The sequence below is a fragment of the Micropterus salmoides genome, unplaced genomic scaffold (assembly GCF_014851395.1).
Source record: "Micropterus salmoides isolate LMB-PRFRI ecotype aquatic unplaced genomic scaffold, ASM1485139v1 Ms_hic_scaffold_18, whole genome shotgun sequence".
NCBI classification, from domain to species: domain Eukaryota; kingdom Metazoa; phylum Chordata; class Actinopteri; order Centrarchiformes; family Centrarchidae; genus Micropterus; species Micropterus salmoides.
The window spans coordinates 9,243,668-9,260,671 of NW_024040928.1; the positions used below are offsets into that span (position 1 = coordinate 9,243,668).

A 17,004-nucleotide genomic window follows, 5' to 3' on the forward strand; every position below is an offset into this window, starting at 1 on the left:
CCCCTGTACCCATTTGAGAGAAGCTCTATGACAAACTGGGCATGATGGCCAGTGGATAGGCTACCGATGTGTCTCATTATCTTTTTAAACCTCAAGCTCTGGTGGCAACTTCTACAGGGAATACTGCCCAGTTCCCCTTCTATTGTTTTTAAGTGTCCTAAATACCAGTCTGTGTAGATATTTGAGGGAGACTAGTTGTCCTTTTCTGGGATGTGCTATTATTATCTTGTGCATACAGAAAGCTAGTTGCTGTCTTTTAAAAGGTATCCTTTGGTCCCGTAGCGTGATGACATACATCATCAGAGCAATGTTTGAAAATGTAGAAATATTCTAATTTGAGTGCAGTGAAATTTTCAAGGCAGCGTTTCAGCGCATGCCAGTGAGAGTTTAGGGTAGTGTAATCTTTAAAAAATGTCCTTGAAAGCGTGCGTGATGAGATATACCCAGACAGAGCCACGGCATAAAGACATGTGAATAACAGTTAGGATAATTGTACAGCATTAGCTGGCACCAAGTGTTCCCCTCTGTGTTGTCTGGTGTGCTGGTCGTGGCTGACAGGAAATGCGTGGCTGGTCATTAAAAGGGTCTCTAGAGAACACAGTTACTAAAGAGGAGGGTCCTGAGCCCATAAGTAAGCACTGGTTGACTATTGATCGCTCTCCTGTCATGCTTGTATGAAGACTAAATCCAACTTTAGTCTGATTGTTTTGTTGTTCCACCTCTATTGGGAATATCATGTTTATGTTCTACCTTCCTTTAATCTACCTACAGTGGGGTGGGGTTGACAGGCAAGCACCATGCATGCATATCATGATTTCTTGTTAGTTTGCTTATTCATATCTTTGTGGGGAATGTGGTGAAGATACAGATTATATAATGGAGACCTTCTGTAGTATCATGGCAAGAGCTTTGCTCAAAACATAACATGATGCTGTCCAGACCATTTAGTCATTTGAGAATAAGGCTGTCATTGATTCTGTGTAAGAGTTGGCAGATATAGATCATCCCAGTGGCCCTTGACAGAATTATAATGGATAGGATTTTAATGACTCCATTGTGACCTGATGTCCATATCCACATTTGAAATCATTTACACACATGCACACAAATATGGGACCTTTTCAAATGATCTATTTTTTTCTTTTTGAGATAGTTAGTTATTTTATGAAAGGATTACTGGGGTTTTTTCTTTCTTTTTTTTTTCCTTCTTTTTTTTAATCCTGCTGTTGCTCCGAATTATGCAGTTTCAGAAGCTGTCTGATGTGACTTAACAGATGATGAACTGTGAAGGGCCTTTGGTTCCAGACCCCAAAGGGTTTCTTTTTTTGGGGTTAGGGTGTGCTCACTGACAGGTCATGGTTATGCCACTCATTGTCAGGTTCAAACGCTTGTATCCTGAGGAAACTGACTTGGTGGTGGTCCCTATGTGTTTTCTATTTCACACTCTCTTTGAGTGTCTGCTCTTCTCTTTGATTTGTTGCCCTGGTATGTATCTCAGTGTCTGCTTGGGAAAAGCAGTAAATTAAGGCAAATGCCTTGAAGTTTCACTGCATTTAGCATTCTTACTTGCTGTGACACTTACTGCACTCTCAGAGAGCAGGCTTTGGTTTTCCCCTTCCTCTTTAAACCCCAAGCACCATCTGTTGTCATTTAGTGTCCAACATCCATGATGTAGAAGGGCTGCTGTCTCTGTCTGCCTCTCTCTTGCAATCTTTGTCACCCCCTGCCTGCTACTCTTTGGAGACTGACATGTGGCCTTCCTCTCTCAACTTACAAGCAACGTTATAATAGGAAGGAGATATGTTTTATCTTTTCTAACTTTTAAGATACTGAGAAAATGTATTTTGCCTGCAATTAAACTTCAGAAACCTGTCTCGCCCTGCTTTTTTCATTTGCCATGGAGTGGATCTAATCTGTGTGTGTGTGTGTGTGTGTGTGTGTTTGTGTTTAAGAGGATTGGAATTTTAGTTACTTAAAAAGTGTGGTAGGTGTGGTTAAGGGCTATGTATGACTTTTTAAGGTTATAAAGTATTTGAATGTTAATAAGAATTAGCTGCCTGAACAGCCAGACTTTTTTGTAGTTTATCGTAATTATTGTGAATCTTGAATTTAAAAGGTTCCCTCCTGTCTTTGTCTCTGTCTCCATCATAGATCATATAAAGCGCAAGTTTCGCCGGCGGCCATCTTGGGGGCGGGGCATCATCCGTAAGAAGAAGAACTACAAGAAAGGAACAGAAGAGGAGGAGGAGGAGGAGCCCGAGGCAGAAGTGGAAGCTGCAGGGCCCAGTGACTCGTGTTTGACGCAGGATGAGGAATCATCTTGTGATACCACAGGTCCCCAGCCCAATGGCCACCATCCCCATGTCTCCTCCACAGAGGAGGAGAGCTCCAATGAGCCCCCTGTTGAAGCTCCCGTCCAACCTTCAGATGCCAGTGAAGCCCTAGAAGAGCAAACACCTAAGGAGGAGCCAACAGCCAAAGATGCGGAGTCGGAGAACACAGAGACCCACAGTGAGCTGCGTTGCCTTGGTGGCAGTTCTCAACCCAAGGCAGACGGGGATAGACAGGCCAATCAGGCAGACTTCCATCCTTTGATTGAAACGTCCGAGGCCCAGCCTAAGCACACAGAGAGTCTCCTTGTATCACAAATGGACTGTGTGAATGGAAATGAGTCAATGGACAGCCTAGACTCTCAGAGCCTCAAGATAAGCAGCGAGGTTGAGAAAAGGACTCCTCAGAGCATGGCTGAGAGCTCTAATAAGCCAGAACAGGAAGAGCACAAAGACAACAATAAGAGCAACCCAACTCAGGAGCACCCTCCCCAGGATGGGAGAGCAGCAGTAACAGAAGATGTTGAGGAAGATCAAGATAAAGAAGGTATAAAGCTAGAGTTAATGATCCAGATGATTATTATTATTATTAGCACAATTGGTAAATTAAAACGTTTTTTTCTCCATCAATCTTAAGTATTTAAAAAAAAAATCCTTGAAAATGCAAATATACAGCAGTTTTTTCTTGGAGTAAATGTAACCTAATTAGCTTAGTGCTAGATATGCATACTAAAATAATGTTTTGCTGAGTTTTGTTAAAACTCAGAAGGGAGTTTTCAACTGAGAAGAGAGGGGTGTAAGTTCTCAGCTACTCGTTTTGGGCTCTTTATTTTACTTGCTAATCGTTTGATCTTTACAGTAGAGAGTTATGCAAGTTAACAAAATCTGTTCCTTTTTACACATTTGACAAAATTTGTTAATTTTTACACATCCAGTCAGTGCTTTGCCCACCACTTAATTATGATGATAAATTACCTTTTTGATTACCATCCAGCTATTCTGGTTTGCACTCAGTTTAGCTTTTAAAATAGAGAGGGCATGAATAATGCAACATTAGTAATACAGAATATAAAAATGCTATCCCCTGGCTTAGCACATAGTATATTTCAATGGAGAAACTCTAGGGGCTGGAAATAATGTGTACCATTGTAGACACTCCACACCTTCTGATATGTATCCTGAAATGTTTATGAAATGTCTATGAAATATTCACAATGTTGCCTGCCTGCCTTCCCCTTCCCATCTCAGCCATATTTTTTTCCTTCCTTTGGCACGAGCCATTATGCCCTTTCTAATGGTGTGTAGTGTTTGAGTCCGAGATAAGCCAGTGCTTTTATGGGTTTGAATACAGGCCTGTGCTTTGCCTTGTGATGAGTAGAGGCCAGCTGGAAGGCTAAGGTAATGGTGCTGCTAGAATATGGAGAAGCCATCAGAGGATGGCACGGTCAGAAAACAGAACACAAACAGAATGTGCCTCAAACAATAGACAACTCAGCTACTCCGCCCCCGCTCTCATTACAAGCTGAGCCAGGCCTTTTGTTTCCATCAAAGCGTTTCTTGAGCACTATTATAAGTGGACAGGAAAGAGGCCAGATGTGAAATATTGTGTCCTTAGGAGCTGCTAGTTGCTTTAAATAGATTTTCATCACAAGCTGTAGTATTGCATTAATCTTCTAGCCATGGCAGTTGGAATTTATTTTCTTTGAGCCGATCCAGTTTGTGCTTTTAGTGGTTCATCACAAAAACCAGAAGAGGTCTCAAATTTTGCTCACCCATTCATGTTAGGTTTTTGATTGCTATCACACTACATTAATTATTTATACCCTTTTTCCATCAATAAACCATTTATCTTTTCATAGGGAGTTCCAAAGCCAGGAAATGCAAGAACACCCTGTCAGAGCAGCTGAAGGGATCTGAAAGGATAGAAAAAGAGCCAAAACCAGTCTCTCCCCGTCCTCCAGTAGTGGTAGACCACCAGCGACTTTTGGTAAGTTTTTCTAAAAAGTGAGTTATTTTGCCCATTAGCCATGTATTAGTACCTGAAACTCTATGCCTGAAGGTCACTTTGCTTCTGGGCTCATGGTTTGGTATGTTTTCAGTATGGAAACCAAAGAAAACACAGGAGTAAATAATGTTAATGATGGCCTAATTGTATTTAGCTGGTTCAGTGTCATAGCTTACTGGGACACTCGAAGATAATGGAGCCATCATTACTGTTATTTGTAACATTTATTTTTATCCTACTACCATATAAGAATTAATAATCCAAATTGTGCCCTCAAAAATATTTAAAAAACAAATTATCAAAATAATATTTCTTGCAATGCAAGAAAAGCAGAAAGTGCCCACAGACTGTTGACTTGCACAAGAGAAAGTACACGAAGATAAAAATGTCTGTTGTAGACACTGTGGCTGATTTCAATGTAGAGGCACTTTAAACCCTTTTTATAGTGTTAACTCACTGTGTGCATATGGGTATATCTTTTTAAGTTTCTTTGAATATAAAATTATTATTTATTATTTATTTATTCAGTGTAAACCCTTTATCCTACGGTGGGACTGTGAAATAGAAGTTGGTTGCTCAAAGTGCATTCCTTAACCTGAAAACTGTGACTCTTCTTTTTGGAGTGCACAGTTTGATAGTGACAATTTATACGCAAATTCCCTCCAAAATTGGATTTGTGTTAGACCTAGATATTTTCAGAATTATGGTAGTTCAACTATCCATTGGCTTGTCAGTTGTCATTTTCTTTCATTACGGCAGCATTTGTTGACATGGTCATCATTTTTAATTAAACATGCACCCAGAAATCTGTGTCAGAGCTTGGAAAACACTGGCCTCAGGGGACCACTTTCAATGTTGCTCATACATGTTAAGAAAAACTCTCATTCTAGTGCTAAAACATTATCTAACTCCTTACACAACCCACCAAGCGTCTGGCTTCTTAAAACCCCATCCGTGCCCCATCACCATCTTGTTTGATTCTACACGGTCATCATTCTAATTCAGACCATGAAGGATCTAGCAGCTGGGGTGATTTTGCACCGACTGTTGGGACTGGAGATTTAACAGGTACTGTGAGCTGTATCAAAGCAATGATGTCCGGGAAGATGAACATTTTTAAGGGGAAAACATGGTCACACAAAATGTCCATGGTCATTTATTATGATTGTGATCACTTGTATTCAGTTATTTCAGCAGTTTGTTAGTCAGTGTTGATATGGTTCAACACTTGAAACATAAACCACATAAAACATTCTAACACATTCCAAAAATGAATAAACAAATGAAATAATGAAGTGAAATAAATATGTAGCTGTACTGAATAGTAAAGTCTCAATGTAATGGCTATAAAGAGAGGGTAGAAATTTTTCTGCAAATATAAACAGCCCCACATCCCACCAGTACATAACAAAATGTTGAAATATAGACTTATTGGCTGCAACAGAGCCAGCTGTGGCAAACTGTCACATTTTGCAACTGACTAATTAGACTGTGATTATGGAAAAGAGGAGCTGTAATCTAAAAATGTTACCAATATGCTTTTTTTTTTGTTTGTCTTTTTTGAGTTCATGCGGGTGCCTGTTTAAATGTTGTTGACAGTGTGGGTGAAGGTTTTTTGAGTGTTTTCTCCTCCCCTCTGTAAAAGAAACAGCTGTTTTCTGTGTTCTCTAGACTGGTCACTTACTGTTTCCTATGGACTGCTGAATCACTTTTTGCGTACAGATATTAATATTCAAAAGCAGCAACAAGCCTGTGTACGTCCCTCAGTTAGAATCATGCTAAAGATGGCATTGACGCTAATCATTCATGGTATCTTTTGTGTGAGCCAGCACAGGTAGCTAGACCCGTTCTCCCCCTTTTATTTGTTGGCAAACCCTCTGCACTGGATGCTGCTCATCTCAGAAACCTTATGCATTTGGCATTAATCCATCCCATTGTCATCCATTCTTTCATTAGCTTCCAAACATAAAAAATGTTAACAGAATTAGTATCTGGATAATTGGAAGTCAGGGTGCTATGCTAACTTTTTTTTCCCAAGGAGTACACAAAGAACAGTTTATTAACAAACAATTTATTACATACATATTTAGTGTGTGTGTGTGTGTGTGTGTGTGTACTCCTTCTCTTGTGTGCAATTTATTTTTGTACAGCCAAAAAGAGACAGGAAATGTGAAAGAGAGGGAGATGGGGAGAGGGGATGGGATGCAGCCGCGGGATGGATTCAAACCCGGGCGGCTGCAGTAAAGATTTTAGCTTTTACAAGAAAATGGTAATGGTGGTAACTGGTGAAAACCATTCGAGGACTATGGAGGTGAAGACCCTAGTATCTAAACTTTGACACATTGAAAACATCTTTTAAAACACTAATCATCACTGTGAGTAAAAATACTTAAACTCTACTGTGATTGGCACATTACGGCTTGTGGAATGTGAGACTAGTTTGTAAAATAGAACAAGGGGAACGTGTTGCTCTGAGGAGGCTGGCTAGAAGGAGCACATTCTGGCATCCTGGCTCTGGCTAAATCTACATCTGTACACTGCAGATGCACAATCCACAACCTGAGTAATTAATATAAATGTGTGTATTAGTATAATATTATAACATTAAATAAAATGTGTAATGTAATAATATACTATATAGCTTACCACTAGTATAATGCTAACCCTAACCCATTATTGACACCTTTTCAAAATCTTCAGAAACAATTGTATATAAAGCATGTGATGCTCCTTTAATTTGTAATTAAACTCACCTGTAGTAATTCTCAGTTGCTGGCAATATAAAGGTCACACCAGTTAAAATGGAAAGGTTCACTCAGCCTTTGTGTTGTGTGTACTACACAGAGCATGGAAAAAAGAAAGAAGAGGAAAGAAATTGAGAAGAGAGAGTCTGATGATTTGAGAACCTTAATTTTGGAAAAGCATTTACAAGCTCAAGGCTACAAGTCCATCTCTAGAGATCTTAATTTTCCTGTGTCCACCTTGTGCAACATTGTGAAGAAGTTTACAGCCCATGGCACTGTAGCTAATCTCCCTGGATGTGGACGAAAGAGAAAATTTGGTGGAAGATTGCAATGAAAAATTGTTAGAATAGTGGATAAAGAACCTTGATCAACTTTCAAACAAATTCAGGCTGAATGCGGACAAAGGGTACAACAGTGTCAGCTTGCACAATCCGACATCATCTGAATGAAAAAGGAGGACCCAAGAGGACCCCGCTGCTGCCACAGAAAAGTCAGATTAGAGTATGCCAAAACTTACCTGAGGAAGCCAAAATCCTTCTGGGAGAATGTCCTGTGGACAGATGAGACTAAAAAAAGAGCATTTCATCAGCACATCATGCTTCTGTTTTCAGAAAATGAGACCTTCAAAGAACAAAAAAATACAGTCAAACACGGTGAACATGGAGGTTCACTGATGTGTTAGGGTTGCTTTGCTGCTTCAGGCACTGGATTGCATTGCATTATAAAATCTTAAGCCCACCAGAGAATTCTGGGGACAGCAGTCATGAGTCTTACAGCAGGACAATGACCCAAAAATGGTTTAAGACAAAGCACTAAAGAGTTCTGAAGTGGCCAGCAATGAGTCCAGATCTAAACCTCATAGAGCAGCTGTGTGATCTCAAAACAGCAGATGGGAGAAGGAAGCCATCAAGTCTCAAAGACCTGGAGCAGTTGTCCAGAATTCCAGAAGAGGTGTAAGAAACGTAGTGATGGTTACAGGAGACGATCGATATGTTATTTTTTCCAAAGGGTGTGCTACCAAATATTAAGTTGAGGGTGCCAACAATTTTGTCCAGTCCATTTTTGGAGTTCTGTGTGAAATGTCTTTGATTTGGCTTTTTTCTCTGCTTTTTTGTGTTGTTCCAATGCAAACAAAAGAAATAAACATGACAACTCCAAAGCATTTGTAATTGCGACAGTTTTCTGGGAGAAGTAGTGTATGATGTCACAGACATGCAGGGGTGCCCATATTTTTGTCCATGACTGTTCCACCCTATGGTCATGCCACTGTCTCTATCCCCTTTTCATCTTTCAACTATCAATTTTTTAGCCCTGCTATTTGAACATGGCTGGAGCCAATTACAGTGGCAGACCATTTTTACGTCTCTCAATTAACAGGTGGTGTTCCTGCAACATTTGAAGGAAACATGACTCAAACATGAGCTTCTCCCTGCCTTACCAGATCTGCCAACTTGTCCCAGGATGTGTTCAAGTAACAGAGAGCATGTGAAGCAGCTCCGCTGTACTTTACACAGTCACGCTAGGGTCCCACCTAATACCCCAAGTGTAAATTGGAGCCTCGGCTCAGTGGGCTCCCCTGACAGCACTTCTCACTGATCGGGTGGGGGTTGCTTGGTTTTAGGCCCTCTGTAGTGTAATTGATATAAAAGAAGTGTTCTTATGACATGCGGTTACTTCTTTCCTCCATGCTCTGAAGTGACGTCCAGCTATCAAGCCATTATCTAGTGGCATGTCCCCTGGGCGTGATGGGGATGGTGGGGTATGTATCTTGTCTTGCCGAACCTGACTCCATCTTTCAAACTGATTGACAGGCTTTTTAGTTGGCCTGATCTTAGTGCTTCAACTTGCTGCCCCTACGAACAGCCACACACAGAACTAATCTGGAGGTTTATTTGTTAGTAGGGGAAGAAGGGAGATATCTTGAAGAAACAGATCGTGAAAAGAGGGGACTGTGAATAATTGCTTTTTCATCCCCGGCTTACGGAACAAATTGAATATCCAGCGCTCAGGATGAGAGTCACCATTTAAGCAGATATTTGCTGGCAGGGCTGGGACTGGCGTGCTGCCTGATGTGTATTAGGGCCCGCAGTGAGTGGTGTACTGTTCCTTCCCTCTTCCTTCAGTTGAATTCATTGATTGCAGAGGGCTCATTATTTCTGACTTTTAACTTGATAGAAAAGGTTGTGAAATCTCTCTGGAATGAAATGCCATCAGACTGTTATGAGTTTGTTCACAGACCCTACGCTAAAAGCCTGTAGGACAGAGGTTATTATCATTATTAGTAGTATTAGTTAGAGCCATGGCACAGTTATTTGCACTGATTTGCTGAGTAAAATCAAGTTCTGTTATTGCCAGTTTCACTGAACTGATGCTTTATGCTGCCTGGATCCAAATGAATTCCTCAGCATGAATAAGTGGGTCCTGAGGCTTGTTTCTCTTACTTCTCCAAAATGTCTCTTATTGTCAGCTGTTTTCTTTCATCAATAATCAGACACTTGTACACAGATGGACTGGAAGAAGTGGCACTGACGATTACAGATGAGAATTCAGTAACAAGAAATCCAATCTGGCCCAAAAATTTTTCCTCCATTTTACCAAGAACATGCAATTTGTCGTCTACTCTGCTGTTTTCTTTAGCAGCTGCCTAGAAAGAGCTAGTGTTTCTAGATGCTGGCACATGGAGTATGGAGTCTTTTAGCTTGATGCTTAGCTATTCCACCATGTCAGGATTTCCTTTTTTAGAGAAGCCTGTCACCAGAAATGGCCCCATTTCAGTTTGTCATCTTCATTCATTTTTAGTGCTAATAACAGTGGGGGGCCCTCTGGCAAAGTAGCCATTCCAAATGTCTGTTCAAAAGAGAACAGCTTAATAGTAGTGCTGGACCAACGTTTGATTGTCAATAAAAATAGATTGTGTTTGAAGTGCTTCTTTTATTTTCATTCATTCCCACTGATGGCCTTGACAGTGTGGCTATTTGCATGTGATTGCACTCTCATAGCTGTGCCTCTTGGCTATGCATGTGAAGGCCAGTAGTGTCAATAGATAACATAAACATACTTTCCTTATGTATTTCCTTCATATTTGGTAGTAGTTTGCCCTCTTGTCAAGCCTTTTGGGTGATTTACTGTGTTACATCATTTTACAGTGCTCACAACTCAAGCATCCCACTCAACCCTTGGCTTATATTATCTAAAGGTTAGGATTGTGTGGGAATTTGTACTTTAGGATTGGTTATACAGTACATAAAAATTTTTAAATCCTTGGCTTTACTTTTTTCAACCTTGCCAAAAAAAAAGAAGGCTCATGTAAACAGATTCTGTTACAGCCTAATCACCTGACTGCTTAAAATCTCTTGATGACAGTAAATGTTTGTATATTCTGAAAACGTACTCCGTCTGAAATGCTTAGTGCTTGGTCAGCACCTTCCACTGTTTATCACCCGTCTCTTCACAATACACGCATAAACACACGCTGGTTGCACTACACATGTAAGGGACATTGCATAGATTAACCTTTATTTCTTTTGAGGATTACCCCACTAGGGCTGAAACTAACTGTTATTTACATTGTCAGTTAATCTCTCAATTAGTTTGTCAGTTAACTGAAAAACCCTTTTATCCATCTTAACATCTTTACAGAATTGTTAGCCTACTTTCCAGCAACTGGCAACACTGCTTGGTACCAGTCCTACACTGTAATCTGTCTGGTTTTGTCCACAACCCAAAGATATTAATGTTACTGTTTATAGCAGGAGTAAAAGAAAATATTCATATTGAAGAAACTGATCAGAGAATTTCAAGATTTTTCCTAAATTGCTCAAACCAAATTGATTATCAAAATAGTTAATAATAGTAATTGTTTAATAGTTGACAACTAATCGATTAACCATAGCTGGTCAATAGCTTGTCCTTTTTCCGTTAACTTTACAGGGTTTTTGTAGATTCTTAAAAAGTCTTAAATTTCAAAATCAAAATTTTAGGCCATAAAGTCTTAAAATCGCTGAAGTTTGTGTTCTAGGTCTTAAATAATTTTAAACGGGTCTTAATTTTCCAACGTCCATGTAATGCTACCTCTAATGCTCATTGAAATGCTCCCGCAGCGCTTTAGAATGTTTTGTCCTTCCGTGGTGTTAGTAGTTTTTCTTTCGCTAGTCCAAATATAATTTGCTGTATTACGACAACAAAGACCAACATGCAGCTGTCATTAGCAACTCTTGCCTGAAAGAAACAGAGCTTAGGGCTAGGTTAAAACCAGTTGGTAGTTGAAGCCTACTGTCGCTGCTTAATGAATGAGCGCCGCTACTAAAGTTCCACACGATCATTAATGATTTTCAGTAAGCTACGGTAAAACTCAACACATGACGGTGAAAGTTAGCGGAGGAAAAGATCAGCATTAAGTTAATTCAGGTTACAACTCCTGTCCTGTAGTGTAGGCCTACATCTGAGTTGAAATTAAAAAGAAAGGATGGTGTTGACCAAGGAGGAGCTGAGGTTAGTAACGTTAAAGCAAATTAGGGACGCAAACTAGTCCTTTTAAGCTAATGAGGAGATTATTCTCTTGGATTTTGATGTACAAATGAAATGCTTGTAATTATATAGAAGGGAGGTGGTTCTCATGTTGCCCATTTTTTTTATTTATACAAATGTACAAAGCAGTAAATTAAGAGACATGAATAATCTTACCTGTAATGATTCTGAGGTCATATTAACAGTGTTTTCTTGCCGTTATAAGGTGGTAAGGTTCAAAACTGCTTGGTGCCACGCCATGAATGTAAAATCATTGTGCATCAAAACTAACAAATTACTTTCCCCAGATCTAATACTAATTCCTCCCCAGACTTCTTAAGCAAGCACACTGGCTTTCCCCGCCTTTCTCTGTCACAGGTCACAGTCTCCCTGTCTGCTCCCCTGAGTTTCTCCATCAGCAGTAGGTTATGTTTTATAAAGTTGCCGAAAAGACACAGAATGTGTCTTTTTTCTGGATATTTCCACCCGTGATCCTTTTTTAACTGCAACAGGTGCACTGATTGCCAGCCTGTTAATTACGTAGCTTATCAGTGTCATCGCATTACCCGGTGTTTCGTTGTTGACATTGTCTAATGCCATTTTTGTAGACATCACTCAACCCTAATTTGAATACATTTCTTTACTCTGCAAGTAATTTTGTGACTGCATTTCCTTTTGTATATATCTTTTTTTGATGTTGTGATATAGGTCTTAAATTACATTCATAGTCAAGGTGAAACCTGCAGAAACCCTGCTTTTAGGTAATCCTAATTCTTTCCATATTCCTTGTTATTAATTTAGGTTTTGCCTTCAGTGCATTTATTTTGAAAACATCTCTGCATTACGTGATTTTTGCAGGGGTATGTGGAGGTGTGTTTGGGGTTATTTGTGTAAAGTCAGTTTTTCCTCCTTATTACCTAGTGATATTGGATCTCTGCTGTCTTGAATCTTGAAAATATAAAACATTTCTGTAGCCTAATTACCCAACATTATCTCTTTTATTGAATAGCATCTTTAGTCTTTCAAACTTTTTCTCACCAAAACATGTTACTGAAAACAAAGCATAAATGTTACTTCATTATTTTCACATTATGATTATTCATTATTCTTACCGTGGCAAATAGTGGGGAATAATGAGAGATCAGTGGCAATAATTACTCTCCGATCAGAAAGCACAATCTGACAGTGATGCATTTAATTCTCTAATATGTGGAGTTGATTTGACCTAAGCTATAATAATTACAAAAATCCCATTGCTGTCATAGTTTCAGAATGCCATGGTGGCCGAGCAGGATTTAATGCTAAGCAATTACATTGTTAATCTAACATGGATGGATAACACCAGAATGGTTAAGATAGATAAGGTAGTTTGTCAGTTGGTCAGTACATGGCATACTCGTGTCTGTTGCGTTAAGTAATGGTAACTATATCAGACATTATGTAATATGATCTGCACTATTGTTAATGCTAAAAGAGAAAGACACTGCAGTATGGGAACCAATTGTATGAAGTACATGTGAAAATGTGGCAGTGAGATTTTGTATACATTTGCCATATTGTGATACATATTGACAAATATAGTCAAACATTCATATAATATAAGTTTGTTGATTTCCAACCGTATCTCCCAGCCCTATGTCTTCTCAGAGAGCCTGCTCTCAGACAGGAACTCTTGAACTCTCTCTTACTTTAAAACCCAGTCATTTTGTTGTGATACAGGGCTATACAAATTACTTGGCTGGCTGTGTATTTCACATCCTCATGCCTCACCTCAGGCCAGTGCTTAAGTAATTGGTTTGAAATTAATCTTACTTTTTAGTATAGCCTGACAGATACTGGATTTTTGAGGCTGTTGTCAATATCGATTTGGGAGATCCAATAATGATATATCAACACATAGTACTTTAAAAAATTAATCACACAATGTAAACAAATAATAAACTTGACACAGGTCCTTTCGTGTTTTTCTTTGTTTTGTTTTTAAATTGTGACCGATATACTGAGTGGGATATTTCAAGTTGAAAGATAAACTATAGTCGACCTGGTTCTACTCCCTAGTCCATAGTCCAGGAGCAACTAAATTTAAGAAGTATTTAGGAAAGTCACTTGATTAAACCAGTATTGACTGTTTTAGATTATGGCCTCCTCCTGGTTTAATTTATACCCTGTCCAGGAAACTGGCCCCGAATCTCTAAGCTCTGTATTGATTTAACATAACTCCGTTATTGATCTTTGTCCTAAAGCGAACATGGCAACAGTTTTATTTATTTATTATTTATCTATCTATATCATAATTTTATTTTGTGTATTTGGCCTTACTGGGTCTCTGTTGCAGATGTGCTCTAAATGGCAAATTTAGCTATTTTGTGAATGTCTGAGACACTAGTAACTTGGTTACTAGGGTTACGTCAGTTTCCAGTTGAGGTGTTAATATACATACTTCTGGATTTAAAAAAAACTATATATAATTATATCACTAAGCCACACGTGTAAAACAAGTAATAATGTTCGTAAACACTACGTTTTTACTAATTATTTAATATAGATCTTGCACAAAGGACCTTACCATATTAATGTTATATACCTTTTCCTCCTCTATACTGAAAAGAATACACAGCTATCAGATGGCTGGGAATTTTCCAGCAATTTGATGTTAGAAGTAAAGCCAACCATTGCATATTTAATATGAGTTGTCAACCCCAGCAGGGTTTTTACATGCCCAGCCGACAGGGATGACCATTTCATTTTAATGTGCTGAGACCATGGTAATACGATTTGTCATGATCGTCCCTGACCCTTATAACACTATCTATATTGCATTACCTGTGTGACCGAGTGTCCTGTAAGCCACATTATGTGCCCACTGGATTCCCCCGCCCCCCAAGCAAATCACCTTCCACGAGTGCCACATCTACCCTCTGCCCTCATTAAAGGCATCCATGGCATTCATAGTAACAAGCAAACCAGAATCACTTATAATTCCTCCTTTGCTAATGCTGGAGAGAGGGAAAAAAAATTAAGTTAAAACAGGAAGAAAGGTTTGGATTGGTCTCTTAGAAGCAGATATGGAAGGCTTAATAGTTTCCCTGGTGACGATTACTGTCGGGCTTCAAATCCTTGTTTTTTCCCTAAGAGCCTGCTAACCCCTTTCTCTCACTCAGTACTGAGGATGGCTCTTCATCACACACACACACACACACACACACACACACACACACACACACACACACACACACACACACACACACACACACACACACAGCTAGTGAAACATCCTTCAGTGATCAAAGAGGAAGTCCCTCTACTATATCACAGTTACCTCCAGTCTACATGTATGATTATTTACAGGTTTTGTTTGAAAAGGTTTTGTATGTAACAAACTTACAGCACAATATGATAAATTCAATGCCCCACAACAACATGTATGTTTGATTAGTGCAGAACAAAACGTTTTTATTTATAGGCAGTCATGTTAAGACTATGGCACTGTGGGGTGAGTTGAGTTGACCATGACATTTTACTAATGTTTAAAGAGCAACTTAACATCAATCAGAAATCTTATTTTTGCTGACGGCCAGTGGTTGAGATTCCCACATTGGTGCAGTAATGTAACAAGTGTACCCCATATGTGGACTTAATGGGCAACTAGTGCAACTTGCAAACAGTGTAAAATTTTACAGGGGACATTTATTAAAATGTGAATCCATGTAGACTTATGTTTGTTTCAAATCGAGGCACACAGCACACATTTGAATCTGGAATCTGGTGTCAGAAGAGCCGCATAAAAATGTAGTTTGCTTGACTCAGTGATGATTTTATTGTCTCCCAGTAAACTTAACCCAGATGGCATGGGTAATATGAATAATTTGATTTTGCTAAATGCAATTTAAATAGTGTAAATGTCCAGTCAGAAGTTTGAACAAATTACCAGAAGATGAATGCAGTATTAATTAGTAATTGTGTTGCAATAAATCCTGGTAGTTAACAACTGCTAAACGCCTCTTTCACAGGTAGAATTTTGGTACTAATTAACTCCAACTACCATTATTCTGCTTTGTGTCCCAAAACCACAGTCATCCCAAAACCTCTTAGCCCCATTTGTGGTCTTAAGAAGCATGGGGGTTGACAGAGATGTGAGTAAAGATGGGGAGGGGCAGATGGAACGGGGAGTTTAGAGGGGGTGAGGTTAAATGGTCCATGTCAGTAGCAGTCTTTAACACATGGGATTACTGCCCTTTTGTGTGCATTGAGCTCACTCAATCACTGAGCCCGTGTAAGACACACTCACACCATTTACCCCACACTGTCACAGACATCCTGATCAAGCTGGCAGAGGCTGGGAAGTACACCGCCGCAATCAGCTGGCTAACTGTAAGAGGAGAATAAATTGAGGGGATGAAGAATGAGGGAACAAGGGAAGGGAAGACATGAACAAGAAGAGAATAAAAAGACAAATACACTGGAAGCAAACTGGGTTGAAGAAGATGTGAGGAGAGCCTCTATAAAACATTGAAATAGGCGGGACGTGAGAAGATGCACTATAAAGGAGAGAAGGTGCACTTAAAGCAAGAGATGAGAAACAATGAAAAATAGATAAAAATGCAGCGGCAGTTGGATGAAAGGAATGTTGCAGCAGTGCCTTACTGAAGATTTCACATTATTACACACATGAGAGATGGGTTGTAATGGTGCTAATTACAGCTTTTATGCATGTGTTGTTAAAATTGGCATCTCACCTTGATGTGGTCTATTTGGTCCTCCATTATGAGTTCTCGTGGCTGGGTTGAGAACTATGAAACCTGAGAACTCCCTTGATGTTAGACCAGAGTCACCATATAGAAAGCACAAAAAAGAATCCAGTGAAATCTGACAGCTGCAGCTACAAGCAGCTGACAGCACTTTTTGAAGGCAGCTGTGACGATTATCATCCTCAAAGTGATGATTATCACTACTGTGTATGAATTCTGACTATTAGAGAAATTCTTAATGGTCTTAGTGTGTGTTTGCACACTTTATTTGTCAAGGGTCCTATAGTTATTAGTTATTGCCCAGGTAGAGGTTTTCATGTCAAAGGCATTTCACCAGTGAATCTTCCTACACGGCCAGGTTAAGCTATGGAAGTGTGAATATTTGAAAAGTATTATCTACTTAAAATCACGTGTCCAGACTGTTGAATTCAGTATGGTTATCACCTACTGGAAGTCAAGCAGGGAAAGTATGGAAAATGAAATATGGTTTCAGTGACAGAATACAAGAGAGAGATTTTAAAGGTTTTCTTCTTTCTCCCCCTTAGTGACTGTGTTTGAACTAAAGTTAAGCTGCTATTCAAAATGCAAAACCTTAAAACTTTTATGCAGATAATGGCATCATAAATAAATGTTGAAAAAGTGTAAAACATTTTGATTGCCTTAGGAGTTAA

The 17,004-nt window shown here is 39.3% G+C and overlaps 1 protein-coding gene across 3 annotated transcripts in view; it reads left to right on the forward strand.

Annotated features, from left to right (window-relative positions):
- Positions 1-17,004, forward strand: part of atad2b (ATPase family AAA domain containing 2B) — a 73,919-nt gene that overhangs the window by 47,695 nt on the left and 9,220 nt on the right. For all 3 annotated transcript variants that reach the window (XM_038727041.1, XM_038727043.1, XM_038727042.1), the window contains 2 exons: positions 2,152-2,877; positions 4,190-4,317. In XM_038727041.1, the coding sequence (XP_038582969.1) occupies positions 2,152-2,877; positions 4,190-4,317 (854 nt within the window). The remainder of the gene's footprint in view (positions 1-2,151; positions 2,878-4,189; positions 4,318-17,004) is intronic.